The 25,506-nt window shown below is 41.8% G+C and overlaps 1 protein-coding gene across 1 annotated transcript in view; it reads left to right on the top strand.

The window, feature by feature from the left end:
- Nucleotides 1-25,506, top strand: part of cd2ap (CD2-associated protein) — an 85,312-nt gene that overhangs the window by 46,367 nt on the left and 13,439 nt on the right. The window contains exons 9-14 of the mRNA XM_080744070.1: nt 4,476-4,577; nt 5,360-5,413; nt 10,155-10,191; nt 13,320-13,382; nt 22,652-22,802; nt 24,352-24,461. Coding sequence (XP_080600196.1) covers nt 4,476-4,577; nt 5,360-5,413; nt 10,155-10,191; nt 13,320-13,382; nt 22,652-22,802; nt 24,352-24,461 — 517 coding nt within the window. The remainder of the gene's footprint in view (nt 1-4,475; nt 4,578-5,359; nt 5,414-10,154; nt 10,192-13,319; nt 13,383-22,651; nt 22,803-24,351; nt 24,462-25,506) is intronic.

The raw sequence follows: 25,506 nt of genomic DNA, 5'->3' as shown, positions 1-25,506 counted from the left end.
CGGTCAGAGTGAACCAAAGGGTTCATATGGCCCCCGGGCCGCATAATGCCCAGGTCTGCATTACGCTGTTGACATCTTCTAAACTCAATTTGATGGTCTAAAAAACTGCCCAGCCTACAGTCACATTCCCGGAACCACTGTACTCATCTTATTAATATTGACATTGCAGTCGCATTTGATCGTCTTAACTGTTGCTTGCTGCGGTCGCAGGGCTGCAGTTTTCACAAACATGCATCAATATCCTCAGTCATGTCAGTCATTCTTTAACTTTAATCTCTACTTTGATGTCCAACACTGGAATGCATTTGACGGTGTAACGCTGTCTACTTTGTATCTTGTACCTAAGCTCTTCGATCAAGCCATCTAGAACAGCATTTGCAGTACTATGCATGCATGTATATCGCTCTGTGTGTGTACCCCTCAAATTTTCATTTGGCCAAATGAGGAATATTATAGCCACTCTAGGACATGGAACACAGCTTCTCCACCACTGTACATCACATTGTGATTTGTGTGGTTTCCTTCCACAAACTGGTGACTACGTGTTGCGTTCTGTCGGTGTTTTTGTGTTTGTTTGTTTTTGTTTTTGTTTATGTTATATGTGAAAAAAATTGATTTGAATGCAAAAATGTAGTATGCCAAAGCAAATTCCTATGTGTATTACACAATGGTTAATAAAGAAATCTGAATCTGAATCTGAACTGCACCCATCATAACTTACTGTCAAGCGCTAGTGTTTGGACAGGGGGAGACACATTGTTAATGGATTTTTGAAAATTGTATCTATTATGCCTAATCGATAAATTATTTTCCACGTCATCAGACGACACTTTCTCCTTTAACTCTGCACAGTAAGCATGGTTTCCACGCAGTGTGAAAGAGGAAGGAAGCCTCGTGCTTTTTCAACAAGCCTTTAAAGCGCTTTCCCTCTTCAGGAAGGACATCCCCTCTGTTCAAAGACAGGAAATCATCCATCAGGCTTGACAGATTCCACTTTTCCCTCTCCGCGTCAGTATCTCTGCGTTACCTCCTGGGAGATGGACACATTGTTTGTTGATCTCTCTGTGCACCTAGGCCCACTCATATTAACAGTAGATGTCTCTGTGAGCGCGGTCCCACTCATATTTAGACGTCTCTGTGGGCACGGTCCCACTCATATTTAGATGTTTTATTACTTGCGTCAGCGGAGTGCGAGAGCACTAATTTCGGTGCCGTCTGTTTCTGGTCGCCATATATGACCATGAGTGCACAAGGGGCAAGTTGGCACCTCGACAGAGTGCAGTCTAGTTTCTACCTAAAGTCAGATCTGTCAAACACCTGGTCGTATTGGTCTTTGTCTACCCATGTTGTTGATTAGACTGTGTCTCAGTAACTCTTTTGTCACCTTTTAAGTCCTAATAGTGTGAATTAGACTTAAAGGTTTATTCAGTGATAATGAAAGTGACCGAGGGTCATCTTGGAAATGTTTAGTTTTTTATATATTTTTTACACCATTATAATGTTCTCGTTTTGATCATTAGACCCAATCACTGAATATCGGTAGGCCAACGTCTCCAACTTCAGGATATGTATGATACTGATTTACTATGAGACTGTTTCATTTTATGAGTTCAGTAGTTTACAATCGAGGCATTTAGCAGACGTTCTTAATTCAGAGCGACTGTGGTTCTCAAAACTTTTATTTTGACCACCATAACTAAACATCATAACATAACTATGGCCATACTCTACCCTGATTGGTCGAGGACTGGCTGGCCACCTCTGAAAACCGAATATAGCTATGCTCGCAACACGGGCCATGGTGGAAGTCCTTATGGTCAGCACACATTCTAGTGAGGAGAATGAATGGAAAATGTACCATTTATATTTTTATTTGAATGAAATACAATCACTGAATATACCTTTAATGTGTACCACCTCAAGCCTCTTTTAACTTCACCCTTGGCAGGGCACTCAGAAGTGAAGCGTTTGTTTAGGAAGTTGCAAGCAAAGAGAAGGGTGTCTTTGTTTTTATGTCCGGCAGGCCGTTTTAAATCTTGTCTTGTTTATGGTGGCTGTTTGTGACGCACGTGTGTGTACCTATTTCAGCTGTGTTGCATTTCCTCAAACATTTATTTGAACCAGTAGAGACTGTCCGATATTATGTTTAGCAGAGTGTGGCGACTCGTATGGGACATTGATGGCATGGATGTGTGTGTCTTGCACCTGATTAGCAGAGAGTAGGCTCATGCTCTACCTTTTTAATATCCAGTTCAGTATATGAATATAATCAAACCACTCTTCACATCAGTGGTGTACCTTCACATCAGTGGTGTACACTGATGTGAAGAGTGGTTTGATTATATGAATATAGATTTTTCTTTATAAACCCTTGCCTTCTGAGATGACATGTTGGCATAAAATAATCAAAACCATATAGTTTTGCAAATAACATTATTTATTGTATTTGCATTTTATTCCCATGCCAGCAAGCCAGTTGGCAGAGTAGATGAATGCATTATCTCATTTTGGAGCGACAAAGCCTAACCGTCGGGTCCCAAGATCCAGACTGTGACGACTTGGCTGTCTCAGTTCGTAGCCTTCATCGCTAGAAGTCTGGCCCCTGGGTTCTTCCCTGTACAATCGTTGCTCTCTGGGAGTAAGGCATTGCTGCCACAGTTAGTCAGCTAACCGGCACATGATGCCTCCTAAACACAGGGTTTGCTTGGTTCGCTCAGCCTAACAGCCACAGTCAAGGTATGATGCCTCTGACTCATGGTTTAGTATTAACGCCCAGAATTACTGTAGGAATCTGCTGCCATCTAGTGGAGAAAGGGTGGTAGAATAAGACCACCTCGCTACTGGTGATATGTTTTTCATTATCTTTAGGTATTATATCATTATCATTTTGATGTGGGCTTTGAGTTCAAGAAAAGTGCTAATTCACCCTTTCCAGTTATCTTAGTTCCCTCCCTTGTACTGTACAGTAATCTACTGCGTGTTGAAATGCACAGGCATCAAAAAATATTATTTCTCTTAATAGTTTTCCTCTTTACTTTGTAGTTGTTAAGACTTAAAGTGACAAGATAAATATAAATGTTACTAAACGTGCTTCTACTACTGCTATATATTATATATTCTGCTGCTGCTACTAATAATTAATAATAGGCATATGATTAAGACAAAGAGCTAAGTAAAGCATATGTACCCTCAGCGGGGGGTTGCCATTGCAACCCTCTCAATGTTCCGGTCTCACTCACTGCTCTGCAGGGGGGCATGTAAATATTATATGAGAGAGAGAAGGGGAGATAGTTTATGGTGTTGTCCTCCAGTGCAGCTGGAGGAGGTTTCTATGTTTTTTTTACATTTGTTTGATTTGACCTATATATGTGTGTTTATCTTGTTTGTTTTTCTTGTGAGAGACAATTTGCCATATACAGGTGCATCTTTAAAAAAGTAGATTTATTGTCCATAATGTAATCCAAAAAGTGAAAGTTAAATATATTCTACATTCATTACACAAAGTGAAATACTTTTTTATTTAACCTCGATGATTACGCCAGCATACACGTCAAGAAAAACAAACATCCACTAGAATAAGATCATTAAAAGTGTATAATACAGAAATGTTGACGTTCTGAAAAGAATGTTCATTTATGCTCTCACTACTTGGTAAGGGCTCTTTTTACACAAATTACCGAATGAATGCTCTATATTAGGACATTTTCACTTTTTAAATTACATTAAGATCGTTATTTTCTTTTAGATGCACCTGTATAATATCGTCGCTGTCGGCCAGAAACCTCGTAACTCCCAAGTTTAACATTTTTATGTTTTTGTGTAACTTAAAACCTTACTTGCCTACTTCATCATACAATAGTGTGGCAAAAAAGTGGTGAAATGGCAGATCTACAAATAAGCACATTTTCAGTCTTTCAAATGTTTTTAAAATAATAATAAAAAGTATACAGGTTTGGGACATACAAGGTTTCCATCCGTTATGCCAGTGGTTCTCAACCTGTGGGTCAGGACCCCCAGGGAGGTCCCAAAATTATTTTGGGGGGTTCGCAGATGATTAGCTTAATGTGCAACATTGTTTTCTCACTAAACAAACCAACGTAAAATGTTGGTGTATAGAGGATATGTATTTTTGTGGTGACAATTTAAGGACTTTTTAATACCACTAAAATGACAAATTAAACATGGGCCAAATTGTCAAATATTAGAGGCAGAAATTTTGAAAATAGCGTTGCGAGGCGTTGTGAGCATGTAGATCTGCTATTTTCACAATAGAACTGTGTTATACAAAATGTAATGCCTCAACTCTAATGCCTGTCAGGGTGGTGGTCCCCAGTTAAAATATGATTATTTGAGGGGTCGCGGCCTGAAAAGGTTGAGAACTACTGCGTTATGCTACATACATAACGTTTGACTGGTGTTCTGTAGTCAGTCTTCCTTCATGTCTGACCGTCTGTCTGTCTGTTATTGCGTAACAGGACACGGGAGAGCCTGGCTGGTGGCGAGGGGAGACCAGCGGCGGCAAGGAGGGTGTTTTCCCCGACAATTTCGTAACCGTGATTACTGAGATGGACAAAGAGGTGAGAGATTAGATTATGGGACGGGAATGAACACTTGTTGACACCTGTCACTGTGCATCATAGCTGGTGCATGGCTAACACCAAACCCTGTTTGATTTAACCCAATGCCTTTCCACATGGGTGGCAAGCATTGATAATCTGCCTGATTGCTTTTGAGCCAAAGAGCTTATCAATGCTCTGCCTTGACAGTAAAGCGAGTCTTTGTGAATCACCTCAAACCAGATTCCGTGATAATCCCCCCCCCCCCCCCCCACCCCCCCACACACACACACTCACACACCACATACACAAGGAATCAGACCCACACTGTGAAGCAAATGTATGCTCTGTCGCACGACTGCGCCGACCTTCAGGCCCTCACCGTCGTGTCACGAAGTAAGCTAAAGTAGGCCTGTCACAATTATTACATAATCGTCTAATCGCAATTATTTGACATAATCGCTATTTTTTTTAAGTTCATTTGTTTTCGAACATTTTAAGTATAAAGTTGTAACATATGTCAGTTATTTCTTTGTATAATTAGGTTATGTATCATATCTGCCATGTGCAACTTCAAAACATACAAGCCAAACAGAAATGTGATTGTCAACGACAAAAACACGATTAAATCGTTAATCGCAATTATCTTTGTGACAATTAATCGTCATGTAAAATGTCATAATCGCGACAGCCCTAAGCTAAAGTCTGCTTGTTAGGAGGAGTGAGTTTTTGATCATGCCTCACCCCCTTCCCCCCCCCTCCCCCCCGACAATATAAAATATGTCATGCATTGTTTTCTCCAGGCTCCCACACAAAGAGGGTCAGTGAAATTATCCCCCAAGCAGGACACTGAAGAGGTAAGATTCCCCAGCTGATCTGGAATGTGTGTGAAGAATGTCTTCCTGAGCTTCCTGCAGAAGAATGCATTGCAGATGACCCACTTTTATTATGATACATTCCAAGCTCGGCATAATGAGATTACGGCTTCGTTGCTCACAATTCCATGTGGAACAACATACGCCAGAATTATTTTGTTTTGGAAACAATGACGTCTTGACATCATACATTTCCTTTTATGCCCATATATGGTGATCCCTGATGTCATCAAGAGTAGGGATGGGTATCGTTCACCTTTGAATCGATACGATACCCTTTTCGATACCATTTTCGATACTTTTTATTTGGCCTAACCTATAGAATAGGGCTAAATCCGAAATTAGCCTACACAACAAATATGTTGCTACATACTGTACATGTACTGTAAGCCCCTCCCAAACAGCAAAATGTGTTCCCGGCCTGAATGGGTTAACTGCTCAGAGGTTATGATGATGATCACACAGTGTGAGAGTATAGACGTTGGATAATCATCATAATAATAAACATTATAGGCTATTGTCGGCTATTTTCCACAGTAACGAGTGTAGCCTACTAAAGCAGTCATTAAACTCTCAGTAGCCCAACTGTTACAGATGCGACCGGCCAGGGGTGCGTTCCAGAGTATCGAAACGAGGTATCGTTCGTTTTTACGTGAACCGATACCCGATAGTATCGACGTCATGCAATCGATACCATTAAAAGTAACGCAGACGATACCCATCCCTAATCAAGAGTCACTCTTGCAAATGAATTCCGTCCTTGTACCTTTTATGCCCATATATGGAGATCCCTGATGTCATCAATATTAAGCCCATATCTGGGAATACCCATATGTGGACATATTGCGTCAGTCTCATGTGGTCTATGACGTCAAAAATCTATGATGTCAGACGTCAGTCATCTCCATATTTGGGAAAATATGGCCACATTTTGTCCAACTTAACTCATTGCATGCCAGGCCCGATAGTCCCGAGATTATTTCAATGTCTTTCCCCGCCAGGCCCGATAATCCCGAGAAAAGGAAAAAAAAAAAAAAAAAAAAAAAATTCAAAAAAATGTTTGGACCCCAAAAACTTTAGTAGGCATGATAGCAATCGCGAAATTGCATGTTTAACCCCCATAGCAACCCCATCTTTCAAACATGGCAGCCATCTTTGTTTACATTTTAGGAAAACAATGGCTGCTATCTCATGAATGCCTGAACGGATTTCCATTCGGATTTTTTTGTTTGAAAGCTGTGAGCAATGTGCAGACACGTGGTGCATTATCTAGGCATGGGTGTGCATGATCCGTGCACTATGAATTACATGGAAGTCTATGGAGACAGAGGCAGGGGAGAGTACGAAGGTATTGTTAACTCATTCTGGGCGATGCCCGTAGAAACCGTAGATTTCCCGCTGTACCGCGGTGCCATGCCCGTCGAACCCGGAAGTTTAATTAGCTTTAATCATTATGAAAGGATTAAAATTATTATCGCAGATTTTCGCTGATTCTGGCTCTTTAGGCCCGCCCCCCTAACTGTATCCGGTCATTTCCGGTCTGGACCGGATCTAGCTTTCCGTATCCGGTCTGAGCCTGGGCCATAGTCCCGCCTCCGTTGGTTTACAGTGTAACAAAAGAGAAAGCTACTCGGCGATGGAACACTCGTTTTTCAATCGGATTTTTGCGTTTGGAAACTTTGATCCAGTCTCTACACGCCTGGATTATGATCCCCGCACATATCGTGCGTTTTGTGCGCGAACGTGTCCACTTGTTACCATAGCGCACAGTTGGCTTTTTTCAATGTTTTTTCATGTAAACACTGGCGGATAAGCAGGGACACAGCGTGGCAACGGATATGTCTATTTCAATGGGTTTTTTTTTATTCGAAAGCTTGTCACCGAGTCTACAGTCTACTAGATGAGTCGCGCACAGATTGTGCACGATGCGTGCGCGTGCCCACGTTAAAAGGTAAGGACAATTTGGCAGCTGCTTACTAGAGCTATGTTTAAAATGGCAGCAAAATTGTTAAATGGCGGGGAATGTGTTAAACAACCAACCAGGTCCGTGCATTTTTTTTTGGTCAAAGTTGATCCCATGCCAAAGTGCCAGCACTCGCCCAGCAGTCTGCTGTCACCCAGGCGTCTGCGTGCGCATGTGCACGTGCCCATGCCCATGCACGCTTCTCGGCCCTTAGGGAGTCGTACTGGTTATAAATTATTTAAATCTTTGCCTCTGAAAATGTTTTCCAAATTGCTTTTTATTGTCCAAAGTATGTTTGAAACTCATAAGCACAATACCTCCCCTTACCAACAGGGATTGCCCTAGTTTAGCAGTAGTTGTTTAGTTTCCCATGCGGGATACCATACCCTGGGTATAACAATAAATGTAGGCATTGTGGCTTTAATATGCACCCTAACCTTAACCCTGGTTGGCCGTTATTTGTCCATGGGACCCGGCAACTACTGGCAATAGCAGGCGATGAGGCGATAGTGGAAAACGTCTCCCAAAGACATAAAAATAATGTGCGTTTTGAACGACATCACCCAGAGTCGCCCGCTGTTGCCCGCTGTTAAAACGTAGGGTAAAAAGTCAACAGGGTGTAGTTGGAGGTGTAATAAGCAGCCCACTATAAAGTAAACTGAAACCTAGAGCCTGGGTTCAAAGTAGCACTCAATAGGCCTCGTTATTACCAGCCTTGAAGAGCTACCGTCAACACACAGGCAGCCATCTGAGTCAGTGATTACACTGATGAGCGGGGTGATAAATGGCTGATCAGATTTACACCCGGATGACGGGAGGGAGCAGAGGAGGTGAAGTTTATGGCTATGCAACCGCAGCCATGAAAGTTCACCAAGTTCTCTGGTGGTATCCATAGGAACACAGGTTCTTTTTTCCATTTCTTGAAAAGTAACACATACAAGGTTTCCAAGAGACAGAGACGCTATATAAAAACATATGTGTGTACACTGCACACACATTGTTGCTGTCGGGCAGAAACCTCATAGCGCCATTTTTCGACTTGTGTTTTTTCCGTCACTTATTGCTCTAGTTCATTGTGCAAGACTGACAACAAAAAGTAGTGAACACAGCCGATCTACAAGCTCTCAACACAATGCGACGCGTTGTGCTATTTTCACAATATGTTCTTAGTTCCTGAAAAGCAACTGTTTTGGACTCTCAAGGTTTGCACAGACTGATGATATATTACACACGTGTGATGGATGATGTGCACTTCCTGTGATCCTGTCCCCCTTCCTCCCTCTGGGACAGTTTGATAGATTGCATAGATTGCATGTCTTTTTTATGTGCATTTGCACCTTCAAAAGGCTAGAGAATTGTAGCTTTAAATCTCTGTCCCTTGTGTAATCTTGTTGTACTTGTCCCTTTTTATGTCCATTACTCTCATCAGTGGACGCATTTAGCTACCGTACGTCGTGATCATAAACATTTGAAAGTGCAGACACAAAACGAAAAATGCTTCTTATATCCTGTGGGCGTTTTGACATTCCGCACTGCAAGGGAGCCCGCAACAGAAATTCTAGGCAAGCGTGATTGTACATTAAACAAACCTAACGGGGCTTGTTTGCATAATGTGATGGGATTGTTAACGACTTGTTTGTCTAACAGTTGTCAGCAGTCAACCATATCAGCTCCGATTATTCCAACCGCAGGGGCTTTGATTCCATCCTAATGAGGAAATATGTTAGGACGATGATGAGGCTGCTGCCTTTAGTCAGGAGATGTCAAATAGAAACCCAGTCGCAATGCCATTTCAGCCAGGGAGGAAGGGACTTGATAACATGACATAAGTTACATAAGCAGCTAACCGGGCAACCATAATGGAGTTTCATTATTTGATTTGTAGTAGTGGTCATGTTACAGTATACATTAAATTACTCTGTGAAATTATAGAAGTTGTCAGACGTTATCAAGTTGAGAGCAAACTGTCACTTTATAATATAAAATTGACAAGCTCCCTACACACCGCAATGCAACAAGATTTATAGGGCTATATATACTGTCGATATATAGGTCTTAAATTGTTACGAAAATGCTTTCCTCGCTGTATTTATTTTATTTAATCTTTTTAATGTATTTTTTACGGTTAAGCGCTTTAATCAGTCTTATGATAATCGATCTATAGCTGAGCTTTGACAGTATATCTGCTATTTTTCACAATTTCTTAAAAATGTTTCCGTTAAAGGTAGGTAGATTTTGGACATACAAGGTTTCCACCAGACAGCAAATATATTAAACTACATCATAACAGTCACAGACATAAGGCACTGGTACTGCAAGGTGCTTGTAAGATCTCTCTCAATGCACTTTGGAGGTGCTTATTGATAAGAGACAGCCTTTCGTCATCCTTTCAATTGGGAGCATGACGTAGTCGTGTGGTGCTCTACAGCGTCTGCATGACTAATTCAGTAGTTTTGTGTCCAGCAGGGCATCATTAGATTAGGCCTTCCACGAGAACTGGTCCACAAATGCTGTATATAGTAATTACACATACATTTAATTGGCCTGATGTTTCTTGTTCCCTGTGGATAACTAATTACAGTGTTGCTTTCTGTTTTGTCTGTGTGATTGTCCATTGGCATTTGAACTAATGAGTCTGTCATCTCTCATTGTGAGTCACACTCTGATCTGATCTGATCCGGCACAAACCAACCTGACCCAGTTTATTTTTCTATTTTTTTTTTCATGTCTTCTCTCTCTCTCCTCCTCTTCCTCTCACAGAAACCCAAGAAGCCACCACCGCCATCTAAAAGCGTGGGTAAGCAGGAATCGTCTCATCTTATAAATCCCACTCCTTCCACTCCGCATTCCAACACAGTCACCTCAGAAGTGTCTTGTTTTTCTGTCTGTCTGTGGGGTGGGCATGTCAAGCACCACCTAATTGACGTGACTTTAGTCTCATAGTACCCTCGTATGAAAAGATTTTGTGCCAGGGACCCCATAAGAGAATATTTGTGTCAAAAGTATTCAAAATCTTTCACTATTATATTTTATTATATTTCCCAAAATATTTCAAAAATACAAGTTCACAGTTGTGACTATTTTCGTAGAGACAAAGTGGTTTAATGGATTTTGATGCTCTATTAAATCATTTTGCTGGAGACCGCCTGGAACTCCCTCAAGGACCCCTGGAGGTCCCCGGGTCCCACTTTGAGAACCACGGTTGGACAGATCTGAGCGGTTATGAGTCAGTCCTACAGGGTTTTTGTTTGTTCATCTGGAAGAATCCGAAGCAGCCAGAGCTGGATGGCACAACATGTTGCCCTTCAGGGATTGCATCTATTTGACAAAGATGTGTACTTTGTTTTACAGTGGCTTGCTTCCCACCCAGCCCCCCCTGCCCCTAAACACAACACCACTACTGAGCGCACACACGCACGCACGCACGCACGCACGCACGCACGCACGCACGCACGCACACACACACACACACACACACACACACACACACACACACACACACACACACACACACACACACACACACACACACACTAAGAGACTAAAAGCCTAGAGGCTCTGCTGATCCTTATGGCCAACCAGATCAAAGTGGCTTGAACCGACTGACATTGAATCCTTTGGAAACATTGGTTCTCAAAGTCCGGGGACCCCCAGGGGTCCTTGAGGGAGTTCCAGTGGGTCCCCAGATAAATGATAGTTAGATAGATATCGGTATCAGTATTTTTTGGGGGGTTTTGTTTAGTTTTTTTACAGGAGTTCTTACTGTATGGTAGTTGGGGACTGATATGGGTCTGTAACTCTAAAGTGTACAAATGGAACCAAATGGAACCTTAAAGGTCTGTAACTCTTAAGAGTACAAATGGAACCAAATGGACCCTTACAGGTCTGTAACTCTAAAGTGTACAAATGGAACCAAATGGAACCTTAAAGGTCTGTAACTCTTAAGTGTACAAATGGAACCAAATGGACCCTTACAGGTCTGTAACTCTTAGTGTACAAATGGAACCAAATGGACCCATTCCATTTGTACACTCATAATATGATTTGATAATATAAATTGGGGTCCCAGCGAGATAAATTAAAATGGTTGGGAATCACTGTTAGAGCTGTAAAGATCTTCTCTTATAGAGGTCCCTGGCGTATCTTTTCAAATATGGGTCTGCAGGCTAATACGTGTCAATTTGGGGGTCCTTGCCATGAAAAAGTTTGAGAACCAGTACCTTTAAAACACACGATTTAATTAGCTAATGCATATGGGTACATGCATTGGGCACTGGCATGTTTGATTGTCCAGCTTCCTCCCTGATTGATTACTTTATGTGCAATTATTCGTGCGTGCGTGTGAGTGTGTGTGAGTGTGTGTGTGTGTGTGTGTGTGTGTGTGTGCGCGTGCGCACGTGTGCCATTTCTATGCTTTATTTCAAATAGGTCAGTGTAGAAGAGAGACAGGAAAGGGCAGAAAGAAGATAAACATGTGTGACAAGATGGTTATTGGATTCAAACTGGTTCACAAGGAGCATTATGATCTGTGCACTGGCTGAGCCACCCTGCAGGCACCATTCATCACATTTGTGACGCAAGGATTCATGTGGTTAACGATTTATTTTATGAAATTGTTACATTATAATATCAAACATGAATGTCAAACAGATCAACGTCTACATTCCCAAAAGGAATTAACTTTTTTTTTGCATATAATAGGGTTGACAAATAACTTTCTTTGCAGTCTAAAAAAAATACAACCTGATTGAAACTGCATCACTGTGCATGAATTAATATGACATAATTTGCCAAAGTAATGCATTATATTAATTTGTTAATCATGAAAGTAATGGTATTATACAATGTGCTACTTATGTAATGCTTTGCCCCGTCACTGTATATAGTCATGTAATCAGTACTGTGCATACAGAATGTGTGAAACCACAGGAACTACAGGTGCAGAGTCTGCAGGTGCTCTGAATACTGCTCTACTGCTAAATGAGGTATCTAGGGCAGATAACGGTATGCAGCGCAATCTTTAGCAAAAGTGAGATTTTGGTCCTCTTTGTTTTAAGTGATCTGAAGTAGCAAAGACATATTCATATTGCTGGTTGCTGCAGGTTTGTCCTAGTGTACACAGATTTTAATAATCAACGGCCAACATCTGTTCAGAACACAGTTAATTAATAAAGTTTGGTGCAAGGATTTAGCTCACTCTTTAGGGCTTTGCACACAGGACCATTGCGTTTCTTTCCGTGATGATTAAAACGCATTGGATTTGGTGTGCAAGGCTGTGCGGAATCCAAACTGCGGATCCGAAAAGGAGTCATAAAAGGAGTCAATGAGTTTTTACCGCATGCGTCAAGACGCACAAATCGAACTGGGTTCGATCGGGAAAAAAACGCACAGCCGCAGCCGAATATCATTGTTTTGCGTCTGTGTGCAAAGCCCTTTACTCCTCTGCACAGGAAACCCTGCAAAAGTGTGCTTCCACATCCTTTGTGTGTGTGTGTGTGTGTGTGTGTGTGTGTGTGTGTGTGTGTGTGTGTGTGTGTGTGTGTGTGTGTGTGTGTGTGTGTGTGTGTGTGTGTGTGTGTGTGTGTGTGTGTGTGTGTGTGTGTGTGTGTGTGTGTGTGTGTGTGTGTGTGTCGCGCGCGAACAGATACACCTTTGTGTGTGTTTGATCCAGCGTGAATTGTCTGTGCATTTGAGAATCGGAAATCGGTGGTTGCATGCATGTTTGTGTCTTGAAAGGGAATGCTATACAAGTGAATATGGATAACGTCTGTATGCACATGTCCTTTTAAGGCTGTGTGTTATGCATACTGAGATGCTGTAGGTGTGTGTGTGTGTGCTACCGCACACACAGATCTTCTTTCATACTTTGATCACAGAGGTTAGACAGACAGCATCATTGATTGTGAACCATGTTTCGTTTCTCAGCCATCAAGCCAGAGGTCCCCAGTGCTGACAAGAAACCTCATCTTGCCAGGCAAGAGGATAAAGGTAACTTTTTTTCTTCTTCCTTACACTATCATTCCTTCCCTCTACCTCCTCTGGCCTTTTCCCTCTCTTCTGCATTCTCTTTACCACCTTCTCTACCTCTTTTCCCCCCATCCCTTAGTTCTTCACCCGTTCCTCTGTTCTTCCAGACTCCCTGCCTGCATAATTATCTCTCTAATCCGCCAATTTACATCATTGCTTTTCCTTGCTCACGGTAGAGTTAGTGTGAATCCGGGCAAATATAAAGATTTGCAGGGCTTACGGGGTTCCCTGTACTTCAAGGTGCCCCGCTTTGATGTCAATGTTGGCTTGAAGAATTTGAATTCTTTAGATTGTGGATTCCTTCTGGACTGACTGTTGGCCTACGTGGTATCATGTGGATTGCAGGTCGTTTTGCCTGTGTCGGGGCAGAGAAGCTAAGAGTGGTCTTTCCAAATTCATTGCAAACTGTAAGCCAGTCAGTGGAATGGGCATGGTGAGATCCCGAGGACCACCCGACCTTGTCTTAACGCAAGGGTCTTCAACGTTTTCAGGCCAAGTACCCCTTAGTTGAGAGAGAGATGAAGCAGGGACCCCCACAACCTTTTCATAGATTCCATATAGCTTCATCGTTTGACTGCACAATCATCAGTGTAGTATTTTGGATTCATGTCAATTTGTGTTTTCAGATATTTAACCACTTGAACCGTCAATACTTGACCTTTCACTCACACTTAGTCTGCTCTTTTTCCCCTCTACACTAAACCCATTTGCCGAAAAATAGCCCCCTGTTGAAGACCCCTGTTTTAAAGGATACAGTGGTGGGTGCCTGGGTGCCGTAACTACCTCTGGTGATAAACCTGAAGGCAGAGTGGTGTATATAGAGTAAGGGATAGGCGGAGCAGCATGTCTATAGATCATGTCTCCATAATCCATCAGCTGTACCCTGTGGCCGACATTCGGACTGATTTACAGTGTGTATAATGGATACATAGTCGTAATCAACACTTCTATCTGTAGAGAACAGCATAAATGTAGTTTGAAGTCGCATTTTTAAGTTTGCATGCTGTGGTAGCTGGCTGCGAACTAATGATAAGGGCGACATGAAAAAGAGCCGTGGTTTTGACTTCAGAGTGTTTTTGATCAGACAGCCATGACTGCTGCTTCTGTGCAGGGGTTTTCATGAAAGCGAGCTTAGGAGTGTAGACTGATGTGAACCACGTTTCTTACATATTATGCAAATATGGTAAGTAAATCAAGATTTACAGTCCATGTGATATTTCGAATGTATGCCATATCCCCCCAATATTTAATTTGAATCTATTGAACGTTGTAGGCCTACATACTGTATATGGTATGGGCCTCATTCACTCGAAACTCATGAGGATACACAGAGACTACATGAGTTACTAACACTTAATGCACACTATTTAATGCACACTATTTAATGCACACTATTTAAACTTCTGTCCTTTCATTGTCAGTGAAAAGAGAGTAATTCAATGTGTCTAAACCAAGCCTAAAACCTCTGGTAGAAACCAGCTAACTCCAAAATGTTAATTTTTCAGGAAATGAGGAGGTTTTGGCCGAAGCGCACGCACGCACGCACGCGCGCACGCACGCACGCACGCGCGCGCGCACACACACACACACACACACACACACACACACACACACACACACACACACACACACACACACACACACACACACACACACACACACACACACACACACACACACGCTCTTAACCCTTTTAGGCCTAACCTATAGTTAGGCCCAAATCAGAAATTAGCCTACAAAAACAAATATGTTGATACATACTGTAAGCCCCTCCCATACACTAAAATGTGTACCCGGCCTGAATGGGTTAAAGCCGACGTACAGCCCGATTTACCAACAGTGGCAAGGCTCTCAGTTGAGAATACATTTTCTTGTAATGTGAACACAGACTTTGGCACAAGAAAAACACTGGGTTCCCCAATGGCTGACTGAAACAAACTAAATATATGTTCGTTCTAATGAAATCAGTCTCTGAGCTATCCATCTTGCTTCTAAGCTCCAGACACGGCTTAAAAAGTATAATTAAGCACGAATACGATACCTTGGGTGAGGTGATTGAGTGGGTGATGAGCCATATCAGCATATCAGGGGTGATAACTGTTATCTGTAATTACTGTAATATGTAACGTGCTATGCATAATTAAATATTTATATGAACTAGGGATGGGAAAAGTAATTAATCACAATTACATTTTGATTCTAGTGGTCATGACATTCTTGATTCGTCATGATTCTCAATTTGATTATTGATTTGATTTATATGGCTAGATGGCTATTTTTAATTGGTCTTTTCTATTTGATTGTAGTATGCAACAGTTGACTATACTCCAAAATAAATACAAAATGATTGTATGCAAATTATCAAGTAGATTGCGTTTACCTCAAGTGAACCATGTGGTACTTCAACTGAACCATACTGTATATTATTAACAAGCCTACATATAAACACATTGCCATCTATATAAGAAGTAATTGTCTTACAGTATCACTGTCTGCTAGAGCAGTGTTTCTCAATCTTTTTTGGCTTGAGTACCCCCTTTCCCAGATTTTTGAATCCAAGTACACCCTTTACCTGACAAAAAAACGTTTTCCTTATAAAACTGCAATTAAAACCATCACAAATAATAGATTGAGAGTTTCAAACGGTGCCTCCTGAACAGATTTACTTTCAGCACTGTGGCCATAACATTTCAGTCCAGTTCTCATGTCAATAACTTACATTCAAACATCATTCAAACACATCCCAGTTGCCTGGTACCATAATTTTGTTTAGCAACTAGGCTCACAACACGTTTCTCCAAGTATCATCATTAAACATAACAGTGATTTATAGGCCTACTTCTATTTTATTTTTTTGGGGGGCATTTTCTGAGTACCCCCTGCAGTACCTCCGCGTACCCCTAGGGGTACACATACCCCCATTTGAGAACCACTGTGCATGAGTGTGCAGACAGACGGACACACTAAGACCTGATAAAACGGGCAAATCATAGTCTCTCTGTATGAACTTATTTCCAGGAGTAATTTGAATAATGCTATGGATTTTCGCAAGCTTACGTTTTATAGACCGCGCTAAGCCATGGCAGCATCCATTGACTGAGCAAAGATGCTTGGATGTTAACCCATTCAGAACGGGTACACTATATTGAGTATCGTTATTTTATGCTTTAACTATTGAAAAATAGCAGATATACAAGCACCGAGTGCCGCGCTGCGAGCTTGTAGATCTGCTATTTTTAAAAAATCTTGAAAATTAGAATTTTGACCCGATTCTATAAGTGTCTTTTGAATCCTTCTAAGACTTTTTGAAAAACCTGTGTTTCTGTGTCAGCAATCTGGCCAGCCATCGTCAAAGAAAAGGTCCTTTTCACTTAAATGGAGTTCAGTTAGTCTGTTCTTGAGAGACTACTATGTCAGTGGTTCTCAAACCTTTCATTTGAAGGACCCCCAAAATGATATTTATTTGGCCATGGACGCCCATCTCAAAATATTTAGTTACAAATGTTCGCTTTGAAAATACATATATTCAAAGATTTGCACACATTTTTCACGACTTTTAAAAAAATGGCAGATCTACAAGCTCGCAGCGCGGCACTCGGTGCCGCGCTGTGAGCTTGTATATCTGCTATTTTTCTCTGGTTAAAGCATTCAATAATTCTAGTCCTAAATGGGTTAAAGGCAGCGCTCAGTAGATCTCAGCGGATAATCTATTCTAAATATGCCCTGCCACACTCTGGCTCATAATATACGGGGTGAGCTCTGCCATTGTCCTTCATAGGAAGGACAATGACAGAGAGAGTCTGATGTTTTAATTAACATAAGTGTACCACAACCTAGATGTAGCAGTGAGCGAGAAAACATCCTCTTATGTGAATGTGAAACGTTTTTTTTAATTTTTTTATGCGTTGTTGCCAGTGGCAGCATTTTCCACCAAACGCCTTTTCCTCCACGGCCACGTCACACAACACATTTGCGTACTAGCCCACAGTCAGACAGGGAAGTCCCTGTATTATATAGATGTTTCCTGGATCCTTGGAGCAATAAAGAACTTTGCGGTGGCATTTGAATCGAGCTGAATAGACGTCTTCCGGGTCGGCGCTTATGAGCAGTGACAGTCCCGTCTTGAAGCTGCACGCCCACTTTTCTCCGGGCCTCTGTGTCTGCTTTTGGATCCCTGGGTTAACCCATTTATCCCAGGAACGCATTATTACTTTATCCATCCATTATTTTATGCTTTAACTATTAAAAAATAGCAGATATACAAGCTCGCAGCGCGGCACCGAGTACCACCACATCTTTTTGAAAATGTTTGCAAATCTTTCAATACATCATATTTTGTAACTCAAATATTTGCTTCTGGTGGGTCCCTGATACATGATGATATTTTGAGATGGAGGTCAGGGCCAAATACGTATAATTCTAGAAGAAGAACTTAGAAGCCATTTATAGAATCGGGTCAAAGATATTCAAAGACTTGCACACATTTTCAGATTTTTTTCTCTCAAAAATAGCAGATCTACAAGCTCGCAGCGCGCTGTGAGCTTGTATATCTGCTATTTTTCAATAGTTAAAGCATAAAATAATGGTTAAAAAGTTGTTCCCGCTCTAAACGGGTTAAGGCAAGCGGAAGAAGGACCTCCTGTTGCCCAGGAAGACGGCATCCGTCTTGCACGTTCTCAGAGCTGACCTTTTCCCTCTGAGGAGGGGAGGAGGGGGGGGGGGGGAATGGGTCGATTGATTGAACGTGAAGTGCTGAACGCCGCTGCAAAAGCACAGATATTATCATTCGCAGCTTTTATACCACCTCTTTCTGTCCGTTGCAACCACTGACCATCACGATGACTTCTGTGTTAGAAAAGTGGTTCTCGCTGTGGGCACTGGCTGCGTGTTCCTCCCTCCGCGTCATCAGCGCCCACACCCTAGGTGGGGTTGGCGATAGGGCCTTTCTGTGTGGAGTTTGCATGTTCTCCCCGTGTCTCCTAGGGTTGATACCCTCACAAAAACATGCAAGTAATCCTGGTCTCAATAATGCCTCCCCCTGGCCAGCCGGGGCGCCTGATGGAGGGGAAAGGAACTGGTTGGAATAACGTGTTCCTTCCACGTGCTAAGTCCAAACTAGGGAAATCCCCATTGTCAGGTGAAAAGAAGCAACTTGGACTCCTCATGCATAGAAGAAAGCATGAGGTCAGTCCGTTGTTTCCCCAGGCGCGGCAGAGGGAGAGCAGAGCCCAGGATTACATAGGCAATTGGCACTGGGTGAAAATGGGTTACAAAAAAAAAGAAAAGAAAAAAAAGAAAAGTGGTTCTCAACCGTTTCAGGCTGTGACCCCCCCACCCCTGAAGTGTATCAAGTGGTGAACTTTGTGGTGAAAATAAGAGCTTTCTTAATGGGTTCAAATCACAAACATACCGGTAGTCAGCAAGTGTAACGCAGATTTTGGGTGAAAGAGCAAATCTGATAACAGACAAAAGAAATTCCCTTTAAAATGGCCATGTGAACCTTGAGCAGCACTATGTAACTTTCCTCTGCTAACCCAGACTTGAACCTGAAGTGCTGCACTTTTACCATGGAGCTAATAGAGCCGGCCTTTTTGCTCAAAATGTCAAATCCTCTGTCTAGGTGTGACCTTTGACACAATCTAAGTGTGTGTGTGTGTGTGTGTGTGTGTGTGTGTGTGTGTGTGTGTGTGTGTGTGTGTGTGTGTGTGTGTGTGTGTGTGTGTGTGTGTGTGTGTGTGTGTGTGTGTGTGTGTGTGTGTGTGTGTGTGTGTGTGTGTGTGCGCGCGCGCGTGTGCTTTACCAAACAGATTGAACAAAAATACATTGTATTCCTTAAAAAATGTTACATAGTGAGGCTTTAATATGAAGCTAATATTTTAGCTCACACTTGAAATTGTGGGACATCACATTCAAAAATTAGTGCAGTAAGACTGTTTGGCAATGCAACACTATAATGCAAACATCCCACTGAGGTTTGAGTTCATTGTGCCTTGTGTTGAAATTAAGATTACCCAGCATGATGTGTTCATAAGCCGCTTAAACTTTGCCATTCGTGAATGTATCCCTACTGTTTCTATGTATACATAAAGCTTGTATTCTCAATTTATTGTGTTGAAATGACATAATTCCAATACCGAGTACCAAATACAAAGTGTGTGTGCATGTATGAAATGCATCTGAATAGATAAGATTATGTATTTGTCACTCTACTTTTTTAAATAGCTCATTTATCATAAGCAGTTGAAAATGAGACATCGCCATAGTTGTTGTTGCTGTTATACAATATACAGAGTATAGTCTATTGTTATTTGGAGAGGGAGACAGGGGAAGGTACAGGACAAAGCTTTCTTGCTAATCCTGCATTAATCGTTCTGTTGTGTTAGGGTTTTCTATTCTGTGTGCGAGGGAGATTATACAGTTACCGGTACAGTCCCTACTCTTGAGATGTGTGCGTGAGTGACAAGGGTTCGTTGATGGTGCAAATTTTTAGGTCAATGGCTCTACTCCGTTTTCCACAAACAACATTTTTGTATGACTTGTATATTTAACATTTCTTAAATTTCCTGTATGAGTAGCTTTCTGCCAGGTGTTAAAATCTTCACAATGCAGACATTTCAACAGTTTAACTTTTTTGTTGCCGTGATTTTTTCTCTTCAATGTCCCTTGATGCCATGGTCTCCATAGACTTCCATGTAATTCATAGTGCACGGATCGTGCACGCCCATGCCTAGATGATGCACCACGTGTGTGCCCACTGTTCACAGCTTTCAAACAAAAATATCCGCTTGGAAATCCGTTCAGGCATTCATGATTTATCAGCCATTATGTTTTTTTCAGATGTAAACAAACATGGCTGCCATGTTTGAAAGAATGGGTTGGTATGGGGGTTAAACATGCAATTTCGCGGTCGCGATCATGCCCAACACATTTCTGGAGGTCCAAAAAACATTTTTGAAAAAAAAAATGTTTTTTTTTTTTTTTTTTTTTTTTTTTTCAAAAACGGCCCAAACTCGGGAAACTCGGTGTTGGCACAGCGTTGGTACCAATACAAACTCGGGAAACTCGGGGTTGGCACCATATGTGTTAATAAAGGAACGTGATATAAGTAACAAGTTATCAGGCAAATGGCAAAGTATCCTTTGCCTGTTTTTATTAAGAATTAAGGCTGACAGCACTAAACTTCAGGGCCCAATTCCACTTGAGGAATCGATTCAACATGATCAATGATCAAGTGTTTTTAGAATGTCATGTTTTTTTCCCCCCCTACAGTATATGCACACACTCTACGGCAACCTTGAGTGTTTTGAAAGGCATATTATTTATTAAGCCTCTCAAAGTTAACGTGTTATTAACGTGTAGGGCCCAGGTCCAATACCTGGAGCACTACTGGTTGCTGATGGCTGGGTAAGTTTGACGTGTGCTCTCAATAACTGAAGTCCCAAACGTTGACGTGAGTTCATAGATTCTTATATTTATTTCTGCTCAAAGCCCTATACTTTGCATACAGTAAATACGTATATAAACAAACAAACAGTCGACATTTAGGCTAAAGACCAGTCCAGCACTTGTGAGACACAGTCGAAAACTGTTTCCTCTCTCATCAGACAACACCTGTTGCTTGTTACAGACTCACTTAAATAGGCTACCCAGGCAATTTGGCCTTGACAATGCCCTCCCCTTCAGTGATGTCATCAGAATAAGAAATGAGGCTCAAATGGCTCTTACAAACGAGTTAACGCAAAATCCTTTTAACGCGCGAGCCTCGGTGCACTCACTCTGTAGTTTAGGGCAGGGGTTTTTAAAGTGGGTAACGGGGCACCCTGGGGTGCCGTGATGCCAGTCCAGGGGTGCCGCGAGATAATTTGATAATATTTGGAATTCATCAGACCTGATTTGCACTGTACTTTGTACTGAACGTGACGCGTTGTGAGCTTGTAGATCGGCTGTTTTTGATGAGACTTACCCCCAGAATAGTTCAAGTGGTTAAACGTCAAGTATAAAGTTATTTTGAGTCAGTTCTGATGGAAACAGAGATTTCTCCAATAGGATGTAAGATTCTAAAAATTAACAGTGTAATTCAGGGGTGCCGTGGATGAAAAAGTTATTTACAGGTGTGCCCTGAGTCAAAAAAGTTTGAAAACCCCTGGTTTAGGGAGTCAGGAAGCGAATGCACTGAGCAGCAGCACCAGCAGCACTGACACCAGTGCGAGATGCGGCTTCAGTAGAGGGCTACTACAACAAGACAGTCAGACAGACAAATCGGCGGAGGTTTTGCAGCAGACAAACCACAGTTGGGCTCACTGGAGACTGGACGCATGGACGGACACGACCGTCATGTTTCAGGCTAATGAAATGTGTCTGCTGTGCTTGTCTGCCTCCACGGCTCCGCCGTCATTGAAAAATAAAGTCAGCACCGACAGTGCACGCAACAGATCGCAGCAGCCAGGGAACTTGGCATGTGCCTAGTGTGCCACAAATCTCCTCCAATGAGCCATCAGAGTGTTTTACAAAGCTCAAAGCATCAAACTGTTTACAAAGCTCAAGTACCGTGCAACTCATCAGCACTGCACCGAGTGCAACTCAGGCTGAGTTGAACTGTACTTGAGTTATTTTTCCATACACGACTCTCTTCACCAAAAATAGCCGATCTACAAGCTCACAACGCATCTTGTGGTGAGCTTGTAGATCGGCTATTTTAGGTGAATGTCTCCCCAGAATAGGGATGCTGGATGCTGGAGTGATTAAATGCCAAGTATACAAGCTTATTTATTTTTAAATCTGTCCTAAAGAAAAAATTAAAGGGAGCCTCAGCACACTCAAAACTGTGCAAAATCAAGTCTTTATTTTCAGTTAAATAAAGTGCAAACTTTCAGGCTTTCATGCGATTAATCTGATTAAATATTTTAATCGATTTAAGACTTAAGAAATATCAATCTAGACAAACTAACGTAGGTAGACCAAGCACCTAATCAGTAAAAAGCTTTAAATAAAACCTAAAATAAATGCTAGCTTTCATGTCATTGGGGGGTAATGAAAACATTTCAACAGTTTAATAGTATCCTTTGCCTGTTCTTAGTTTTTTTTAGAATGTCATGTATTTTTCTATATGCATGCACTGTACGGCAACCTTGGGTGTTTTGAAAGGCGTCTCCAAATAAAATTGTTACTATTATTTATTATTAAGTGCCTTTGTCCTCTCGTCTCCTCCCTTCCTTTATTCTTTCTTCTAGTCGATAAAGTTGTGCCAGACCACAAACCATCTAAGCCTGCTGCCCCAGTGGTGCCGCCCAAGAAGCCTGTCCCTCCACCTGGCAAGGGTCGACCGGGCAGCTTTCCTCCTAAGAGACCCGATAAGCCTCTCAATCCCTCGCCTAGCCTCAAGTAAGCCCGTCTTCTCTGCACACCCACCATTTAATTCCAGCTAAAGTGCCTGACAATGTGTTGTCAAAAAATATGTAAAAAAAAAAGAAATGACTTGGATTTTGTTTTCTGCCGTCTCATCTGTCCAGAAATGTTGATCGGCTGCTGAAAATGTCATCATTTCCATAAGTACTGTCAATGGTAAATTGGGGGTGGCTTGTGCTGTTCAATTCTGTTTCCTTCTATTCGTTTTTAAATTCCACATTATCTTTGTTTACATTGTCTGCATCTTTCAATTATGTTGGGAACTGGCAGTATTATTACATTCATGATAGAAACAATGGCATTGTTTCCCAAAGGATAAAGTTGTAACAAGTGCTGAATAACAATGCCATTCACATCAACATGTGAATGATTTTTTTTTTTTACTTTAGATGTATTATGCTGATTACTTGTGATTCACTTTCAAGTGAATGTTATTTAGATACCATGTTGTTTAGAGAGAGAAGCGTATGTGCGTACGTTTAATGTACACCAGCTATCTAGTTTCTTCGAGGCACTACATTGTTCTCTTGCCACTCTAATTATGTGACTTTTTACCTGCTAAGATAAGGATGTCTGCTAAATGCTTGAATTGTAATAGTCTTTGTTGCATATTATATTAGCAATTTCAAGATGTTTGTTTGGGTTAAGCTATCCTTTTATTTTATGTATTTCTTTTTTTGGTCGGCTGGTTCATGCACCAATGAGCTGCCAAAAAAGAACAAAAGGTTATTTACATGTGTGCTTTCTGGAACAAATAGGTTTTTAATAGTGATTTAAATAGCCCAAGGGAATCAGCAAGGCGAATGTTCTCGGGTAAAGCATTCCAGAGTTTAGGAGCTCGGACGGCGAAGGCCCGATCACAAACATGATTCGCCGTACAGACATTTAGGAGCCCCTTGCCTGCGGACCTCAGGTCATGAAGAGGGTCATACGGGGGCAAGAGCTCAGTGATGTAGCCAAGGGCAAGACCTCTTTGAGCCTTAAATGAAATTAAAATAATTTTAAAATCTATTCTAATCTATTTCTGCTTATGTCAGCAGAAATCTAGGGCTGTCACGATTATGACATTTTACATTACGATTGCGATTGTCGTTGACAATTACATTTCTGTTTAGCTTTTAGGCGTTGAAGTTGCACATGGTAGACATGACACATAACCTAAATATACAAAGAAATTACTGACATATTTGACAACTTTATACTTAAAAAATAACATTGATAGTGGAAATAGCCGATCTACAAGCTCACAACGCGTCGCGATGCGACGTACTGTATGAACATTTTTCAACATGGAAACGATTATGACGATTATGACAGATAATCGCGATTATGTCAAATAATCACGATTAGACGATTATGTAATAATTGTGACAGCCCTACAGAAAACTACTTATAGCAGCTTTAATCGATTATGAAAAGGGTTCATTGCAGCCCAATGAGCACAGTTCCTGTTTCCTGTCGATAACCCTCCGAGTTCTGCATTTAAGTAATCTTGCTTGCGTCCCTGTTTCTTTCTCTCCTCTAGACACAATGGAGAGGTGCCTTCCTTGCGACCGAAGTCCGAAGTGGAGCCAACGTTACCCACTAAACCCAAAACCCTGTCTGGGGACTGGGGGGAAAAGGCCCCTGACATGGGTATGTATGACCTGCTGCCTTTAAGGCTCAGATTCACTCAGCACATGGCCGGCAGGGAACGTGTGTGTGTGTGTGTGTGTGTGTGTGTGTGTGTGTGTGTGTGTGTGTGTGTGTGTGTGTGTGTGTGTGTGTGTGTGTGTGTGTGTGTGTGTGTGTGTGTGTGTGTGTGTGTGTGTGTCACAAAGGGGGGGAAACTGGGACTGAGTTACTAGGGCCCAAGTTGGAGGGGCCCTAGTAACTTTAGCTATTGAAAAATAGATCTACAAGCTCGCAGCCGTGCTGTGAGCTTGTATATCTGCTATTTTTGAAAAGTCATGAAAATGTGTGTACATCTTTGAATAATATATGTATTTTTTTAAGCGAACATTTGTTACTCAAATTTAGCTTCTGGGGGTGCCCTGGAACTAAATATTTTGAGAAGGGGGTCCGTGGCCAAATTCATATCATCTTGGGGGTCCTTCACATGAAAAAGTTTGAAAACCACTGACATGGAAACATAAGTTTCTTGCACACATTTTCATGATTTTTCTAAAATAGCAGATATACAAGCTCGCAGCGCGGCACTCGGTGCCGCGCTGTGAGCTTGTATATCTGCTATTTTTCAATAGTTAAAATTCATGGGGGGCCCGCAGTGAGTCCTTGTACCCAGGGCCCAGAATTTGGTGTGACGCCCCTGTGTGTGTGTGTGTGTGTGTGTGTGTGTGTGTGTGTGTTTTATCGGTGGGAGTTGGCGCTTGAGGGAGTTGTCAGGGGCCGATTGATCATGTTGAATCGATTCCTCAAGTGGAATTGGGCCCTGAAGTTTACTGCTGTCAGCCTTAATTCAAGCTAATCGGCGTACTTGTGAAGATCAAGTAGAAGGAGGAGTGTGAGGTGGAAGCACTAGTTCAATACTCCTGCCCCAAACTAGGCTACAAACTTTAAAGTCCCAAAGTCCCAATTTACTTAGCCATTTAATGCTTATTTTGTATGCAATGGTGGCTCGACCAGTAGAGTACCGAAGTTCTGATGTCACTCATTCATCCCCTGGGTCGCAGAAGTTTCT

The sequence above is a fragment of the Nannobrachium achirus genome (assembly GCF_963921795.1).
Source record: "Nannobrachium achirus genome assembly, chromosome: 16".
Lineage (NCBI taxonomy): Eukaryota > Metazoa > Chordata > Actinopteri > Myctophiformes > Myctophidae > Nannobrachium > Nannobrachium achirus.
Note: the sequence above shows the minus strand (reverse complement) of the source record. Positions and strands in the feature narration are given on the sequence as shown.